Below are 19769 nucleotides of genomic sequence, written 5' to 3' on the forward strand. Positions count from 1 at the left end.
ATAAATAAGATAACTGACGTGTGCAGAGATGGACAGGCTGACTCTATAGTTCAAAGAAAAGGGTGAGATGGAACACCACGAGATCTGGGACAAATGGTACCGATGGTTAGAAATGAGGGGAAAAGGCCGGGACAGAAAAACACAGTCAAGTTAAGAATTGGAAATTAGGGTATTAAGAATGTGTGATAGGTAGGAATAGGATATATATTTGTATGATTAGTAATTATATAAATGAAAGATCAACGGACAGGTAATCTGACTGACTACATACATCTATGTAATGGATATAAAATATTTGTTGTAAGATCTAATCACTATATGGAAATGTTTATGCCAGAAATGTCGCACTATGTCAAATGTTTTTAATGTTTATCTAATAAAAAAAACTTTTTAAAAAAGGAAGTCTCTTTCTCATCTGAGGATGAACAGGGCAATTTCAAACTCAAGGGGAGCCCCTAACCAAACCCAACCCAAAAAAGCACCTTTCCCAGCATAGGGCAGTTGCAGACAAAAAAGCATCAGGCTGAATTCTGCACTGCTGGCCTTCCTGAATCCCACAATTATTTCCTCCATTAGAAAAGAGAGGAGAAATTTGCTGCTCTAAAAGTCAAAACATACTTAATGAGAGCTTTAAACTCCTCAGGTTTCTGCATGTCGATCTTCCTCCTCCTCCTCCTCCTCCTCCTCCTCCTCCTCCTCCTCCTCCTCCTCACATTCCTAAGCATTCCCATTGACATATGTTTTGATAATCCAGCCAGTCAAAACCTACCCAGCTTTTAGCAAACCACAAATATTTAACTCTGAAGAAGCATTTCTTTTAACGGTTCCGCTTAGCAGTTGGTGTTCATATCATATATGTCGCCAGAAATCTTTTACTGAAATATTTTTTAAAAAACCATACTTTGATAAAGCTTCAGAGAGCTATAGATCTAAAAGTTATTTGATAGGTATTTTCACACTGGGTACACTATTTGCTCCTAGAATAATTTCAATTGACTAAAGTCCTCACTTAATGACTGCATTTTGGACTGGCAACTTCATTCTCAAGTGATACAATTGTTAAGTGAAACATCAGATCAGGGGTGAAATTAAACAGGTTCTGAAGAACCGGTAGCGAAAATTTTGAGTAGTTCGGAGAACTGGCAAATACCACCTCTGGCTGGCCCCAGAGTGCAAATTCACATGACCATGGAAATCTCCTATGGACCTTTTTTTTTTTTTTTGCTGAGAATGGAAAAAAATGAACTGATTTATGGATTTTTTGATTTAAAAGGGTTGAATCTGAGACCATGCTGCAATTTTAAAGTGGGAGGAAAGATCATGAATTTGTTGGTAACTGTTGTAAAGATCTTTTTTCTATTTGTGCCATAAACTACGTGGCTCAGTGGCTAAGACGCTGAGCTTATTGATCAGAAAGGTCGGCAATTTGGTGGTTTGAATCTTTATAGGTCTTCTGCGTAAGCAGGGGATTGGACTAGATGACTTCCAAGGTCCCTTCTAACTCTGTTACTGTTAATAATAATGAACCATTCCTTTTTTTCAGTCTCTTCTACTTCTTTTTCTTTTTTAATGTCACTCTACAAAATTTCATTCTTATCTTATAGTATATGAAAACCTTTCGTAACAATTATACAATGAATACTCACAAGCAGCAGCATCTCTCTATTTAGCAAACTCCCTTCCTCCAATTTAATGCCTGTTCTTGCAGGGAAGTATTCAGCATTGTACTAACATAATATCTCCTAGCTTATATTTGTATTGTCTTATACACAATGCAATTTTGTTAGGGGAGCCATAAACTCTGGGGGCATCAGAAGGGAATGAAGTTGGCAAGGTGGGACTCCCAGCCCAAGAGAACCGGCTGTCTTCACCACAGGGAGCAGCCCAGGATCTTGGAAGCAAAGGGAAGGCCCAGAACTGAAGCCCAGCATAGTCTTCCACCCCAGCATTTCTCGATATATTCTGGAAAAAAAGAGTAAGGAAATAAAGGGCCAGTGTATGACACTGAATCACTCCTTTCCCAGTTTTGAACTATTTTGGTTTCTGCGTTTTCTGTGTAAACTCTTCCTTCCTGGTCATCCCACAAATTCTTCAAGAGGGAGATGAGTCGCCCATTAAAACTCCCTGCTTTTAAGAGGGATGCACAGCGTGTTGCAGCCAAAGATCTTTTCTAATCAATAAAGGAGAACCAGCTGTTTTTGGGAAGCACTCTTGTCTCTCCCATTCTCCCATCTGGCAAGTTCTCCATCCATGGACTGGCCATGCCTGCACTGCAGAATCCCACCCTTCTAGCAGTGATGGCAAACCTTTTTATAAAGGTGTGCCAAAATTGCACATGTGCGCATGACAGGCGCGCACCCATACCCACATTGCAATATGCCCCACCCACCTGCAAATGCGTGTACGACCCTCCACGCATGCGTGCAGAACCTCCCACATGTGCATGCACATGGGGGGGAGTTTTCATCCTCCCCAGGCTCAGGAGGCTTTCCTGAAGCCCGGGGCAGGTGAAAATGGCCCCTCCCGGCCCTCCAGAAGGCTGAAAATAAGCTGGCCAGTGTGCACATGTGCACTGTAGCTAATGGCTTGCGTGCTGGCAAATATGGCTCTGTGTGCCACCTGTGGCACACATGGCATAGGTTCGCCATCATGGCTCTAGCAGATCTGATAGGAGCAACAGTTGCAGCTGCAGCCTCCTTTAGCAAGGCCCTTTGATGCTTCTAAGCTAAACAATACAAATTGATCTCTTGCAGTCTGTTAGCCACTGTTGATAAGTACTGGCTTATCAACTTCATTTACCTCTTTTAATGCACCAGGAACATTTTAACTAGCACAGCTGTTACTTTGTCAACTCTTGTAATGATGTTTTCAGCAATTTTTCCTAGGAACGTACACTTTCCAGAACATCTGGTTCTAGTTCAGTGATTAAAAATGTGTAGGTATTTTGTTGTGCTCAGAAGCCCACGAATATGGTAGATTATTTCATTTCCCCCCCTCTTGTCCTTCCCATTGGATTGTTCGCCTCTGTTTCTTTGTGTGACTTATTTACGGGGGACTTCTGCTTCCTTCTAGTTCTGGGTAATCAGTCTTTACTCTGGAATTTTGCCTTTCCCTTGGTGTCTTTTACCCCTCCGCATCTGGCAATGCTTCTCTTCGCTTCCTATGGGTCAACGTGATGTTGTAACGTTGCAGCCCACAATTCTCCAGGGATCCCTTTGAACAGATCCAACCCGGTCAATCCACTTTTCACCTCCGCATTATCATTGTGAACTCTGTAAAAGCCAGAGCTTGCTGATCGAGCGATTTCCTTTTCTTTGTTTTGGTATATTTTTACCACGGGGTGTTGGTGATTGGAGCCAAAGGCCAGCCTTTGGCCTTCTACTGCTTGACTGAATAGAGCATGGGCGTCAAACTCGATTTCATGGAGGGCCGCATCAGGGTTGGGTTTGACCTCGGGGGGTCAGGGTGGGCATGGCCAGCTCGACGTCACTCCTGTTGGTGGCGCCTGTGGTGGCCCGAGCCCTCTGCCAGCGAAAACAGGCTCCTGAGAGCCATTTCTGGCTGCCACAGCCTCCTGCAACCCTCTGCCAGTGAAAACGGAGCAAGCTCCTTTTTCACTGGCAGAGGGTTGCAGGAAGCTGTGGCAGCTGGAAACGGAGCTCAGGATGCCGTTTTCACTGGCAAAAGCACTGCGGGCCGGTCCACTCTTTCCACGGCAGCCCCATGGCCCAGATCTAAGTAGGGCCGGATCCAGCCCCCCGGGCCTCGAGTTTGTCCCCCCTGGAATAGAGGGTCTCTATTGTTGCTTGCAGAGCAAATGGTCAGTCTGATTCCAGTGTGATCTGCCCAGGGCTGCCTATGCACAGGGACATCACTTAAGCAGTTGTACAGCGATGATATTTATGGCCAGCACTGGATTTTCTTGGCTGGACACTCTTAAAGGGTCAGCAGTTTCATTTCCCCATAATACCAGAATCAGTTTTTTTTCCTTCCAGGCTCCTCTCGTTAATTTGGCCACTCTGTCAACTGGCTCTTGAAACCATCTCAGAAGAGTCCAACTTCTTCTTCTTCTATGATTGGAGCCGAGATTCAAGTTGCCCTAATACTGACTAGCTTCTCTCGGAGAGGCCAAGATTGGTGCCCCCATTTTGCCTTCCTCATTTTGCTTTCTGCTGTGATGCAGTTTCCCGTTTTAATTCTTTGTCTTATTTTGCTTCATCTCAGAGACTGGGCCAGGTGGCCAATCAGAGAGTTTCTTCAGGTGGAGCTCTCGCCTCACAACCAGGAGTTCAGATCCTAGGTAGAGGCAGGTGTAGGGTCTCCTTCTTGGGCAGCAGGTTGGACTAGATCAGGGAGTTGAAGTCCACAAGTCTTAAAGTTGCCAAGTTTGGGAACCACTGGACTAGATGACCTGCAAGGTCCCTTCCAACTCTGTTAATCTGTTAGAGGATGCCAGACTGATTCCATTACTACTCGGGGGCACCATAAAGTAACTGGGAAATACTTGTTATTACATTGTATTTTATCTTTAGGAAGAAGAGCAGCGTTTGAATGATTTTTTGGGGACTCAGGGGTCAGAACAACTCGACCAGATTCTTGGTATCTCCTTCAGCTGCTCTCCAATCATGACTGATTCAGTCCCTCTTCCAGCCAAGCGTTCACAAGGCTCTGAGGCAGCGTTGGGATTCAAATAACTTAACAACCGGTTCTCTCTCCTAATGATTTCTTCCAACAACCAGTTCAGCAAACTGCTCAGAAAGTTAACAACTAATTCTCCCGAAGTGGTGCAAACTGGCTGAACCCAACCAGGGCTCTGAGGCCTACAGCCTCAAGATCTCCTCATCTTTGTCTCCTCACTGACCGGGCCTGCCTTCTTGGGCAGCCACTAGTGCTTAAAACTGTCAGATCTGATGAAACAATGTCATCTGCCTTTGGGAAAGGTTGCCTGTTGTACCTCTGTGTGAACTACTGATGACCTGGGTTGGCTGGGTTCCCTTCTGCTTATGGATCAAGTGAGGATAGCAATTGACGCAGAAAAACAAGTTTTTTTTTTCTGGGTTACATCCTCAATTTATTATGGTGTCATGATCAAAGTGAGCTCAAATAATTATGACACAACAAGAAAAGGGAAATTTGACTGTTTATTAACATCTGAATAATTCTTTTTTCAGCTTAGGGTTCAAGAAAAGGGCTTTTGAGCAATCCTGTCAAGTTTTCTGGAGATGTTTTGCCTAAGGAGCAAAATCCCAAGCATGTTTCTCTCTTATTTCATTTTTCTTTCATGTTAAACTATAGGTGAACTTTTAACACTGTTAATTGAAACCATATTGCTTGAATTAGCATTCGTAAGACATTGGAAAAAAGAATTCAACAATTATATTTTTGTTTGTAGGTTATGTTACCAATATTATCATGTTTCTCTAAAGAGGAAAAAGACAGAAAACCAAAAAGAACTCTAAAAATTGGCTCTAAGAATGAGATTATTTAATTCATCAAAATGTGACTCTAGTAACAGACATTTGAAAAACTGAATTAAAATTGTGCACGAGGCATAAAGGAAGGAAAGGAACATTTGGTGGTGGTGGTGCTGATACCAGCAGCAAAATTCTCACATGAAACCAAATTCCATAATTTTAAAATGAGCTTTTCCTTTAACAATTCTGCCCCCTCAGTGCTGCCAGGAAGAGAGAGTGGGGGGGGGGGAAGCCCCCTTCTTCCCTACATCACAAATGAGTCGCTCTGTCCAAAGGAAATGAAGCCCAATTTGGAAGTAGCCCAAGTATGTGAACACCGAGGAGAGCATTAAGTTAATGTAAATAGTTTCTGTTTTGCAAACTGAACTCCAGCAGATGATATTGGATGACAATAAATTTTATGGCAGAGCACATTTAATAATAAGCGTGTGTGTGTGTGTGTGTGTGTGTGTGTGTGTGTGTGTTATGGGGAGAGACAGACAGAGACAGACAGACAGAGAGACAGAGACAGACAGATAGAGGGGAGAGAGAGAGGGAGAGAAAGAGAGAGAGACAGAGAGAGGAGGGAGAGAGAGAGACAGAGAGAGAAAGAGAGAGATAGAAAGAGGGGGGAGAGGGAGAAAGAGACAGAGGCAGAGAGAGGGAGGGAGGGACAGAGAGACAGACACACACAGAGAGAGGGAGGGAGAGACAGACAGTTAGACAGAGAGGGGGAGGGAGGGAGAGAGACAGACAGACAGAGAAAGAGACAAGGAGACAGAGAGGGAGGGAGGGAGATAGAGACAGACAGACAGACAGAGAGGGTGGAGAGAGAGACAGAGAGAGAGAAAGAGACAAGGAGACAGAGAAAGAGAGAGAGGGAGAGAGAGAGAGAAAGGGAGAGGGGGGAGGGAGAGAGACAGAGAGAAAGACAGACAGAGAGAGAAAAAGAGAGAGAGAGACAAGGAGAGAGAGAGGGAGGGAGAGAGACAGAGAGAGACAGACAGACAGACAGAGAGGGGGGAGAGAGAGACAGAGAGAGAGAAAGAGAGAGACAAGGAGACAGAAAGAGAGGGAGCAAGAGAGAGAGAGAGAGAGAAAGAGAGAGAGAGACAGAGAGAGACACACACAGAGAGAGACAGACAGAGAGACAGACAGACAGAGAGGGGAGAGAGAGAGAGAGAGAGAGAGAGAAGCAGAGAGATAGAGACAGAGACAGAGGCACAGAGGGAGAGAGAGAGGGAGGGAGGGAGGGAGAGACAGAGACAGAGACAGAGAGAGCACAAGATCAGAATCTACACCATATCCAACCCAGAAATATAACGCTCTGGCAAGCTTTGCGAGGCCCATAAATTCCTCTGGCAGGGGCTGGACCAGGGGTCTCGCAGCTGGGTCACCGAACACTCATCCAGTCAGCTGGGTCATAAAACACAGATTATTCCATCCTGCTGATGGAAGCCCAGAGGGATAAAACTACATTTGCCAACCAGGCCATGTTATTAAGACTTGTTTCAAAGCAAGAATCGGTCCAAACCTTTCCTCAAAGAACTGTGGGACCGCATCACCCTCAAAATCACATTTCTAAGTGTCCCCCCAGCTCTATAAAAGGCAGACAAAAATACATCATCACTAAAATAAATTAAGACCCCCCCTCTGCCTGCCAACATGGCTGATAATCATGAAAGCTTCTATGCAGCTATTGACTAAGCGAGGGGGAGAGAGTCATTCCTGGGTCTGATATGTTGCTGTATTCAGTTCTTCTGAATTTGTGAATTCCACTTCAGCTCCCCAAATACATAAACTGCAACCCCATAAAGATGATAAACAAATTAAACCAGTTGATCCCTGATTGCAAAGTTACACACAGCTGAGTTAAAAACAGTTCTGTTATAACATTTCTGTTATATCATTGTAATGCAGCATTAATAGAATAGAGTTCTTTATTGGCCAAGTGTGATTGGACACACAAGGAATTTGTCTTTGGTGCAGATGCTCTCAGTGTACATAAAAAGACAAGATACAGTCATCAAGAATCATAAGGTAGAACACTTAATGATAGTCATAGGGTACAAATAAGCAATCAGGACATCTATGTGCATAATTGCACAGAAATAAGACCCATATTATGGTTAGAATCCCAGCCTAAGTGAAGAATCCACTAAGCTAATGCATACAATAGATTTCCTGCAAAGATCAAAATAAAACATCAGATGCTACATTAAAAACTCAGTAAAGAGCAGATGGTTGGAGAGAAGCAGAAATTCAGCAATGATATGCAAAACGCCTACTGCATTCTCCTTGTGGGGAAGCTCTGATGAGATTACCTAGTTGGGTAGTGAAACGTTTGCAAAACAAACTTCCAACTAAGCTCAGAAAGCACCAAGGACCCTTCAAGCTAGGAAGTCCTCAGCAGGAAGCTCCCTTCTAGAGGAAAGGCTCTTTGGCATGGCCGACAGTGTGTCTCCCCCTTCTCCCCAGCAACGCACAACTCATTGCTCTGAGCACCCCCTTCCTTGTCCCTTGGGTTGGGACCCCCCAGTCAAGGCAAAGGGCACTGCTTAGTCCCATTCCTCCTCAGCTACAGTAACAAGACCTAGCAATGTTTTGTGTGTGTGTGTGTGTGTGTGTGTGTGTGTGTGTGTGTGTGTGTTGCTCTCACAAATACTGTCAGCAAATACATTCTTAACACTACAGCCAGCAGCCAAAGCAACAATGGCACCATTTATTGTTGTTAACTTCAAATTCCAAAGGAGACAGGCATTACGATATTCCCTTTTATTCTTTTATCCGCTCTCCTATGCTTTTAACCCTTGAGCATTTTTGACATAAAATTGCTTTGAGCTATACAAAACAGATGCCAGAGAATATGCATTAAAACATCGCGCTTAATCATTTCCAGTCCTATGAATTACTTACCTCATCTCCAATCACAAGCTCTTCCCTGGGACTGTGGAAAAGATATTCATACAGGGTATAATGTTGGAATAAACTGAAAGACAAGGAAGTGGACAAATCTTTTTTTATGGGCATGCAGGGTTCACGTTGCTTCTAAAAAGGGGTTCTTTAACCACACAGCCTAAGACCCAAAAGCCCTGGCTGAGTTTCACAACCCCAAACCTGTTTTTCCTCTCTCATTCACTGTTTTTTTCCCGTTTTTTCTTTTTTTATTCTCTTACATACCATTTTAAGTATAAATTCACATAATTGTTATTCTTCTTTTCATTTGTCACTCTTATACATTTGTTATTTCATTTAATAGGTTATAATATACAGTTTGGGTTGCTTTATTTACCATCCCTTCCGCCTGTTGCAACACCACCTTATTTTCCCTTTCTTTTCTCCCTCCCTCTCTTCTCTTCCTTCCTTCCTCTTCCCCTTTCCCTTCCTTCTTTCATTACCTCTCCCTTACTCCTACTCTTTCTCTTCCCCTTCCTACCCTCTCTCCTTCTCTTTCTCTCCCTTCCATCCTCCTCTCCTCACCTCTTCCTTCCTTCCCTCCTCTTCTTCTCATTCTCTCATCCTCTTTCCTTTTCTTTTTATGTTGTTATAGTTGTCTCTTTCAAATCTCAGTTTATGTTTTCTTGGGATGGTATTTCCACAAACCCAAATATAATTTGGTATCATTTCTTATTCCTTACCTTCGCTAATCTCTCCTAACTATGCCTCCCCCTTTATATCTTGTTCTTGAATATATACTTGTATATTTAATATTTCTTTTCTGCTTTTCCCTTCTCCCCCTCCCCTTTTCCACTTAACAGTGCATCGCCTGGGTTCTGTATCTTCTCCTTACTTTCTTTTCTAGCTTCCTTTCCCTAGCCAATCGTAAAATCCTCCCCATGTCTTGAAGTACACTGATTCATTCACTGTTATAAAATCCTGCAGTAAGGTAATAATCCCCACTAAATGCAGAACTACATTTGCATCAAAATTGTAGAGCTGTGATTTCTGATCTGCTTCACAAAGCTGTTGTGAAGGTGAAAAGCAAGATTCCCCATCCCCTTGGAGGTAAGGAAGGAGAATAAATGCATTGCAGTGAGAAACTGTGAGAACAAGGAGCAGGGCCATTTGCAAAGTAACTTGGACTTTCTTTGTCAGTCAGGTTTTCTTAAAGAGTTTTATTATTTTTAATTGCAAAAATAAACATTCCATCTTTCCTTATGCAGTGTGTTGTCTGGGTACAAACATCTCTGAGCCACATCGTTCCTCTTTTGTCACATCTTTCACATTCATATTAGCATTCTTTTCCTACGTTTAGTATTATAATATATTGAGCATTTAAATGTTATAAAACTCTCCATTTTTCTTCTTAATATCTTGTAGTAATAATATCATATCAACATTAAACATCATTATTCTCATCATACACATGCCCACAGTTTTCATCTTATTTATATCTCTATCTAAGTGTATTGTCTATTTATGTTTTAGCTCTCATTTCTAAACTCTTTTTTTCCCTCCAACCATTCATAAGAGACTTTCCAAATCATATAATATTCAGCTTGCTCTTTCTCAATTGCTAATGTTAATCTGTTCATTTCTGCACATTCTAATATTTATTTCTTTGTCAGTCTGGTTTTGCTGGCCCTGGTGGATCTGGCTTGATCCCGTCAAGATGGCTTTGGGATTTGCCCGGGGTGATGGTGATGGAGAATGTGTCTGCCAACTGATGACTGCCCTTCTCCCCTCTGAAGCCAAGCTCATCACCCAGCTAAGAAATAAGGTGGCTTGGGCAACACGTGAGCTTCTCTTGGCTTGAACAGATTCTTCTTTTATGTCAGACATGGAATGCACTCGACATGCATTCTGGCTGCTTTTGAGGGAGAGACGTTTGACAGATGTGAACCAAACAAGGCAGGCCTTTTCATATAAACAGCCATGTAAGCATCCGAAAGCAATTAATGCAGACGGACATTCCTCATTGGACTGTTTACTGGAAGAGAATCTCATCAAAGAGGCTGAGGTTGGTGCAGCTGAATGTGGGTGGGTGGGCGGAGGGTAGAGGGACAATTACCTAGCACCTGCCCTGGAAACTGAGCATTTCGCTCTTTTCTCCTTGCAAAAAAAGTAAATAAAAAATCTCCACCAAAACTAAGGGGAGGAAGAAATTGTGAATATTCTTGGGGGGGGGGGGACCCACAAACTCCATCACTGGAAGAAGATCAAGAGATCTTCCTGTCGAGGAATCTGGCTATTTCTTCTAGCAAAGCCCTGCGCTAAGAGCGGAAGAGCCCAGGTGAGCTGAAATGTCCTCTGCATTTTCAAAGCTCCCTGAGGTCGGGAAGCAGATCCTTCTTTATTTCATGTTCTGAAATTGACTTCTGCTCTGAAAATGGGTTGAAAATTCCACAGTCCAGGCTTATTCTTCTGTTTCAAAGCCAATAAACATCTCCATGTCTCAAAGGCAAAGAGCAGGGAAGGGTCTTCACTTCTGTTGACGTCTTCCAGGAAGCATCCAACTCAGGCCATCTAGCTCAGTGTCAAACTCAAGGCCCGGGGGCCGGATCCGGCCCGCAAGGTGCTTAGATCCGGCCCACGGGGCTGCCCTGGAAACAGCAAAGGACCAGCCCATGGTGCCTCTGCCAGCAAAAACGGGCTCCCGAGCTCAGTTTTCTGTTGCAATGGCCTCCTGCAACCCTCAGCCAATGAAAACGGAGCTCGGGATGGCCGCACCTGCACCATTCTCGCTGGCACAGCCCTCCTGAGCTCCATTTTCATTGGCTGAGGGTTGCAGGAGGCCATTGCAGCTGAAAATGGAGCTCGGGAGCCCGTTCTCGCTGGCAGAGCACTCGGGCTACCACAGGCATCCCTGACACAAGTGATGTTGAGCCATGACCACACTGCCCCCCCCCTGGTCAAACACAACCCTGATGGGGCCCTCAACGATATTGAGTTTGACACCCCTGATCTAGCTGATCCCCGCTCCCCAATCGAGGAGGAGAATCAATAGGGGTTCCTTCCTTCTCTAGGTCAACGTTAAAGTCCCTGGTTTTGTTGTATAAACCCAAATGTGCTCCCTCAAAGTATCTTTCCAGAAAGGGTCATGTTTGCATGAGAAATGTTAGGGTAAGACATATGAACACTTAATCACTTATTCAATTGATTAAAACCCTATGATTAATTGACTAATTAATCCGTTACCCAGTGAAGGTTATCTAGTTTCATATTATGAAAATTCGTGCCATCAACTGAGCAACTGATAATCAATTTTTTGGGGGGGGAGTTAGTGCCACCGACAGTCAAAACCCAAACCTGATTCATTCATGAAAGAATGAGACCCTCACCAACTTCACAATGCCCCCAACAAGCACTGAATGGCCACCTCCCCATAGCAGTGCTGAAGGATGAAGAAGGCCTACCTGCTCTTCACGTAATTGATTATGGCTTTGGCTTGATCTACAGTGAAGAACTCAAACCCGCCGCTTATCTCTGAATTGCTCAGCCCAATGCCAGCCATGGTGCTTGCGAGCTCCTGGATGTTCTCTTCCAGGGTCATGTGATAGGCTGCAATGCAAAGGGAGGAAGAGTGAGCCCCTGTGGCTCAATGTGGCTGCAATACACGAAGGGTTCTTCTAACTCCAGCAAAAACCCACTCAGATGAGAAGCCTCCGCACAGGAATTGGCTTCCATACTCTGGATCATGTGAAAACTAACCCGTACTTGAAGAAAAGCCTTTGCGCACATAATACAAACACAAAGTGACAGAGGAGGGTAGGACTTATCAGGAAAATGCTCCCAAGCATGCTGGGACATCCCTATGGTTACCCCCATGTTTGTGTTTTCCCTGACTAAGGCTCCAAGGGGGGGAATCAGCCCCTGGGAAAAGAAGGAGCAGACCTTGGCAAAACTGGGACCAGAGGAGGGCTATTTTCAGCAGACTGGAGAGCAGTGGTGAAATTCAATTTTTTTACTACCGCTTCTGTGAGCATGGTTTGGTGGCCGTGGTGTGGTTTGGTGGGCGTGGCAGGGGAAGGATACTGCAAAATCTCCATTCCCACCCGACTCTGGGGCCAGCCAGAGGTGTCATTTGCCGGTTCTCCGAACTACTCAAAATTTCCACTACTGGTTCTCCAGAACCTGTCAGAACCTGCTGGATTTCACCCCTGCTTTCAACCCTAAGGTTCTATGATGTGGACAAGTCTGCATCAAGGAAATTTAATCTTTGACTGGACCCCCTTCTAGGTTTTACAGGACTTCTCATCCCTCGGTATCTTCATGTTCTCATGATAGTCAATCTCCTGTGGTGGCCCAGTGGAGGGTCAGTCGGGCAAGCTTTGGTGGTAAAAGGCCTGAAAGGGGCTCTTTTCTCCTGCCCATTGGAAAGACCAGTTGTCCTCTGTGGGGCGAAGGGCCCTGCCCTGCCCTGGCCCATCTCCAAGTAGGCCAGGAGATGTTAGATCTAACACAGCAGTCTGACCTCAGCCAAGAGTTGAGAAGCCAAACTTTAATTGCTGGAATTTGTTCATTCGGTTTAAATGGATATATACAATGGCGATGTAAGATGATGTTTTAATAAATCAATTTTAAAGTAAATTCTCAGGATATAAAGCAGATGTGCACAACCAGAGATGCGCCAAGTTCTTTACTCTAATGGGCACACAGTGATTTTTTTAAAATCTTAAGCGTTCAGCGTCCACTGAAAGATGTTTTAATCCCTCCTGCTTTGTCAGATAAATTGGAAGATGAAACACGATACAGCCACAACACCCTTTCCCTTCTTGCTCTGTTGCAGATGCTCTGACACTTTCCATTACATTACAGATAAGGCTGAGATCCATATGTTAACAAAGTTATACAAATGTCACTTTTAAAATGTAGCTAATATAGACCGTAATATAAACCTCTTTTTTTGGGAAAAACATGCACCAGAGTGATTTTGATTTTTCCACCCATAGTTCCAGATGGGCTTTTCTGCAAGAGATAAACACTCCAGATAAACCCTAAAATGCTAGAGAGTTTTCAGTTCAAGTGCCAGAGTCCCTTGTCACAAATTTCTTCATAGGCCAGACAACTGTCTCTTCCAGGAGAAACATTGGTTTTCACTGTAAAGCGATGCCAAGCCACCTTTCATGCAATTCTTTTTTTTTCTGTTTTTTTTTCTTTTTTGTGTGTTATTTTTTTTTTAATTTTATTTTTTTTTATTTATTTTTTTTATTTTTTAATATATATATTTTATTATGTTTTCATTCTATACAATCACATATTCACTGTGCTTAATCAGGGCATATAACATTGAATATAGAAAATGCCCTCTACAATACAAACCCAGTATACCACCTTGACCCGCCATACACCCTCTTTCAACCCCCTCCAACTTTCATTCTTCCTTCTCACACACCCCTCTACGCCTACTTCCCCTCCCCTTCTTTTAACCTTGACCCTATCACACCCTCTCCATTCCCTCCCTCCCTTCTCCTCCTCCTCTCTCTCACCCTCTCCACCCTCCTTCTTCTTTCACTCGACTCTTTCCTTCGGTATCTATTACCTTCCAGTATATTCGGTTTGTTCTATTTTCGCACTAACATTGAAAAGCCACAGTATACAAATACAATCATGGAATTTAACACATATTGTATTTCCCCCCTCCCCCCTCCCCCTAAATCCCCACCTCCCTTCCCTCCCCCCGACTTCCCAAAGACCATACGTGGTATAACTTTTGAACAATCACAGTCTAAGATATCTCAACATTGAACTCAGCTTCTTACTGTTACCCAAATTTTAAACAATTTAAATTATTACTGATACTAAGCATAAGCTATCTGGAGTTTCTTAGTCCCATATTTACTTTTTATGTAATCAATCCATTTTTTCCAGTCTCGTTTATATCTCTCGTTTGAATGTTCTTTGAGATATGCAGAGATTTTGGCCATTTCGGCTAAGTTCATAACTTTCAAAGTCCATTCTTGAATTGTAGGTAAATCTTTCTTCTTCCAATACTGCGCCACCAAGAGTCTTGCTGCCGTTATTAAATACAGAACCAAATTAGTCTCTGCTGCTGTAAAGTCAATACATATACCCAGTAAGAACAACTGGGGGGTAAATTTTATCCTTCTTTTAAAGATGTTTTGCAGGATCCACCATATTTTTATCCAAAATGCCTTGACATTACGACATGTCCACCATATATGAAAATATGTAGCATCACAAGAACCACATCTCCAACATTTAGGTTGAACATTTGGATACATAGAGGCAAGCTTTTTAGGATCTAGGTGCCATCTATAAAACATCTTATAAAAATTTTCTCTCAAGTTTTGTGCTTGTGTAAATTTCACATTTCTTACCCAGATTCTTTCCCATGTTTCAAGCATTATTGGTTCCTCGATATTCTGAGCCCATTTTATCATACAATCCTTAATCAGTTCCGTTTCAGAATCCATCTGTACTAATACATTATATATCCTCTTTATATGCATTGAGCTTTGATCTCTTATTTGTTTAAACAAGTTATCCTCAACTTTTACAAAGCCAATTTTTTGATCTATTTTCCACCTAGCCTGTAATTGACCATACTGAAACCACGTTTGAACTACCTTCTCTTCTTTAAGTACCTCTAAAGATTTTAGTTCCATCACCCCTCTTTCTGAGATAAGAAGTTGTCTATAGGTGGTTCTATCGTGTTTTTGTTCTACATTCATATTTTCAATTGCATGTCTAGGAATTGCCCACATGGGCACTTTATCATTTAATTTATGTTGATATTTTTTCCAAACCCTCAATAAAGCATTTCTTAAGATGTGATTTTTAAATTTCTTATCCGTTTTTTTGTTAAATAACAAGTAAGCATGCCAACCATATAACAAGTCATATCCCTCGATATTCAAAATTCTGTCATTAGTTAGATGAATCCAATCACTAATTGCAGATAATGCCACTGCGTCATAGTATAATTTTAAGTTAGGTAATTTCAATCCTCCTCTTTCACATGCATCTTGCATTATTTTCATCTTTACCCTCGGCTTCTTTCCTGCCCACACAAATTTATTGATACCCTTCTGCCATTCTAAAAGATTCGCATCTCTTTTAAGTATTGGTAACATTTGAAAAAGAAATAAAAATTTTGGTAAAATGTTCATTTTTACTGCCGCTATTCTACCCAGCAAGGACAAATGCAGTTTTTCCCACCTTTTCAACTCCAACTGTGTACTATGCCAAAGTGATTCATAATTATACTTGTATAATTTCCCATTTGAGATTAAAATATTAACTCCAAGATATTTAACTTTTTTAACTACCTCACATCTTAGCATCGCCCCCAGTTCTTCCTTCTGTTTGATAGTCATATTTATAGCTATTATTTTGGTTTTTCCTAGATTTATTTTAAATCCCGAGACTTGACCATATTGATTGATCGTATTCAATAATACCCTACTAGTTTCCTGCGGTTGTTCCAATATTATAACCAGATCATCCGCAAATGCACGGACTCTATATTCTTGCTGTCTAATTTTAATCCCTTTTAGACCGCCTAGGCCCCGTATCTTATTCAACAGTATTTCCAAAGTTATAATAAACAACAATGGGGACAGAGGACAGCCTTGTCTTGTACCTTTTTCAATTTGAAAGGAGTCTGTCAGACTTCCATTGACAATGATCTGGGCTGTTTGCTGCTGATATATTGCACCAATTGACCGTAAAAAGCCATCTCCTATCTGCATTTTTTGCAATGTCTTCAGCAGGAATTGCCAATTAACTCGATCAAAGGCTTTCTCCGCATCCAGAAATATGAATGCGGCCGGAATTTGATTGTTCTTTCCCAGGTATTCTAAAGCGTTGATAATTAATCTAACGTTGTCCTTCATCTGTCTGCCCTGTATAAAACCAGTTTGATCGGTATGTATCAGTTGTTGAATTACCCCCATTAGCCTATTTGCTAATATTTTAGTAAAAGTTTTATAATCTACATTGAGTAATGAAATAGGTCTGTAATTTTTTGGTTGGGTAAGGTCTTGGTCTTCTTTGGGTATCAATGATATGAACGCAGTCTTCCACGAAGGAGGCACTTTCCCTCCCGATTGAATTTTATTGAATAGTTCTCTGAGGGGTTCTACCATTTCTAACTGTAGATTTTTATAATAAACAGCTGTTAAACCATCTGTGCCTGGTGCTTTCCCTAACTTTAATTGTTTAATTGCCTGCAAAATTTCCCCAGAGGTTATAGGTTGATTCAGCTTATGCCTATGTTCTTCTCTAACTAGGGGGATTTTCTCTTTATCTAGGTATTTGTCTATATCTCCGTCCTTAATTTTATCCCCTTTATACAACTCTGTAAAAAATTCCCGAAATACCTTTTGAATCTCTTCCTGTTGAAACACTTCCTTCCCTCTGTAACACAATTTGGATACATTTCGAGCTTTCCTTTTTTTTCTAATCTGATAAGCCAACCACCTACCGGGTTTATTTGCATTGCAGAAAGTATTATGTTTAGCATATAATAAACTAGTAGCTACCTGGTCAGAGATCAGCATATCAAACTGAGATTTTAATATAGCAATTGTTTCCCTAATCTTTGTATCTCCTGGATTCAATGTTAATTCTGACTCTTTCCCTTTAATTTCCTCTTCCAATTCTTTTCGTTTTTGCCCTTGTTTGTGTCTATGTATTTTGTTTATATTCATTAATACTCCTCTCATATACGCTTTGCTTGCATCCCATACATATTCCAAAGATGTACCCTTGTTCATATTGAGAACAAAATATTCCGATAGCAATTTTTTACAATCATTAACATACTTTTCATATCTAAATAAATTTTCATTCAACCTCCAGGACCTTCTTGCCTGGGCCACCCTTCCCAATTCCATCCATACTGGATTATGGTCTGAAAGAACTCTCGCCATAATCTTTGTCTTCTTCACCCTACAAAGTAAATCATTTGTAATTAGTATAAAATCAATCCTTGAAAAAGATTGATGTCTATTGGAAAAAAAGGTAAAGTCATATTCTTCTGCATGCCTCTCGCGCCAAGCGTCTCGCAATTCAAAATCGTCCAGCATGTCAAAAAAGGATTTGGGTAACTTAGCTCGAAATTTGGTGTTCGGGCGAGCTGTCTTCTTATCTCTTTTGGTGTCGATCACGCCATTCCAGTCACCCAACAATATACAGGACTCAAAGTCCCACTGTACTAATTTAGCGTGAAGATTTCTATAAAATCCATCTTGTTGTTGATTAGGAGCATAAATTCCCAAAAGTAACGTCTTTTTCCCTTCTAAGATTAAATCTAATGCAATATATCTTCCAAAGGGATCTGCTTCAATTAGCTCAGCTTTAATGTCTTTTCTTAAATATACTACTATGCCATTTTTCTTTTCCATGGCTGAGGTCGCAAAATGTTGGCCCAGTTTGGGGTTAAACAAATATTTTTGATCGGTTGATTTGATATGAGTTTCCGGGGAGTGGCCTGTCGCCGGTCGGCAGCTTAACAGAGCTGCCCCCAGAATTCAGGTTCGTTATCTGCTCAATATCAAGAAGATAACTCTTTTTTCAGACAAGAAAAAAGCAGTGAGGAATCTCAGCTGGTAAGAATCTTCTTTGAAGTTCACAGTTTGTTTTTTTTGTGAGCTGTGGACGGAGGGGGAGGATCAACCCAAAGCTGAGTCATTCAACTCCGACCTGAACTTCGCAGCTGTTATTCACAGCATTAGACAGGACCCCTCCCCCTTAGGACAATCTTTAGAAAAGAGACTATTAAAAATCAATACGAGCAAAGACCAACTTGTGAACTTTAAAACTTTTCTCTATCTGAAATACCAGCTTCAATGTTATAAAAACCTCTTTTGTTTAATTGTTTTCAAAATGGCGTTTACAGCTTCTGCATTTGTTATCTCCGGCTTCCTGCTACAGAATCAAAGAAATAATTTCTTATAATTCAATTAGAGCTACTCCCTTAAAGTTTTCAAGACGCTTTGTTGTTGATAAAGAGACATTCCAAACATTCCAAACGGACTTTCTCTTTTGAAATCCTCCGTAAAACCCCTTGGAAAAAAAAAAAAGAAGGAAAAAAAAGGGGGGGGAGGAATTTCTTTTTCTCCACATAGCATAGTGGATTAGTAATTTAGAACAAATAATTAAAACCAAAATATAATGGCATCCAAATCAACCTCTGTCAAATTACCTCCGAAAACGTCTCCCATACCTGGTACAAAGTTGCAGCCCCCACCATCTATGCCCCCTAGTGGAGATGTACTAACAAAAGAATTTTTTCTGGAAATGTTCAAAGAATCCAGAGAACAGAACTTAGAAATGTTTAAAGAATTCAGAGAACAGAATCAAGAAATGATTAAAGATTTCAAAGATGAAATAAGGAGTGAGATGGAAGTTCTATATGACAAATTCGATACCAGGGTCACTAAAATGAATGATAATATGATGGGAATTGTAAATGTGATAACAGAATATATTTCTGGAATGGAAGATAATTTAGAAACTCTCAATGAAGCTAAAACTAACCTGATATCCAAAACTGAAATGGTGGAACAAAAAATTGACAATGCTGAAAAACAAATTATTATGATACAGTATAAGCAGATGGAGCTTGCATTAAGAGTGAGGGGGCTGCGTGAAGAAAAGCAGGAGAACTTAAAGCAAATGTTTTCTGAAGCTTTTGACCGTCTGGTGGGAAAACCGGGATCCAATTTTGATTGGCAGATTGACAGGATTTTTCGTGTTAACTCATGGGCGGCAAAACAAAGGCAACTTCCCCGAGACGTGGTAATATACTTTGTTACAAGAGAATCTAGAAATATAATACTACAAGAGTCTTACAATACTAAGCTTAAAATTGGTGGACAGGACCTGATTGTTTTGAAAGAAATACCACCTCAGATGCTAAGAGCCAGAAGAGATTATGCTTTTCTGGTGGAAGAGCTCAGAAAGCGTCAGATACAGTACAGATGGGATGCCCCATTCGGTATTACAGTTACAATGGACAAACAAAGATATCGTCTCAGCTCTGTATGGAAAGCTCGTGATTTCTATCATAGGATTCTGAAGATGGGATACCCTGAACCTTCGGGATATGGTGAAAAACCACGAGACGAACAAGATAAACAGCAAACCACACAACCATCAGATAAAATGTATCATCTCCCTCTTCCGGAAGGGCAAGGAGTCAAGGAAAAAAGATCCAACCGTAAGACCACCAGACAAACGGATAAACAAGCTACTATGCAACAATCTCAACAATCGTTGGCCATTGATCAAGGAGCTACTGCAACAAGCTCAGAAGCTGTGGGAGGAGCCAAACCAAAGGTGAGACAGGCCTTGCGGGAGGCTCTAAAAAAGCTTCAGGCAACCAAAAATGACAACTAAGATTTTGAC

General features: G+C 41.7%; 1 protein-coding gene across 2 annotated transcripts in view; it reads right to left on the minus strand.

Annotated features, from left to right (window-relative positions):
* Positions 1 to 19769, minus strand: part of CABCOCO1 (ciliary associated calcium binding coiled-coil 1) — a 113585-nt gene that overhangs the window by 21538 nt on the left and 72278 nt on the right. For both annotated transcript variants that reach the window (XM_087701946.1, XM_087701947.1), the window contains exons 4-5: positions 11810 to 11954; positions 8370 to 8442 (exon numbers count right to left, since the gene is read on the minus strand). In XM_087701946.1, the coding sequence (XP_087558072.1) occupies positions 8370 to 8442; positions 11810 to 11954 (218 nt within the window). The remainder of the gene's footprint in view (positions 1 to 8369; positions 8443 to 11809; positions 11955 to 19769) is intronic.

Source organism: Thamnophis sirtalis, unplaced genomic scaffold (assembly GCF_051295495.1).
Source record: "Thamnophis sirtalis isolate CommonGarterSnake01/CBP01778 unplaced genomic scaffold, rThaSir2_p1.2 scaffold_15, whole genome shotgun sequence".
NCBI classification, from domain to species: domain Eukaryota; kingdom Metazoa; phylum Chordata; class Lepidosauria; order Squamata; family Natricidae; genus Thamnophis; species Thamnophis sirtalis.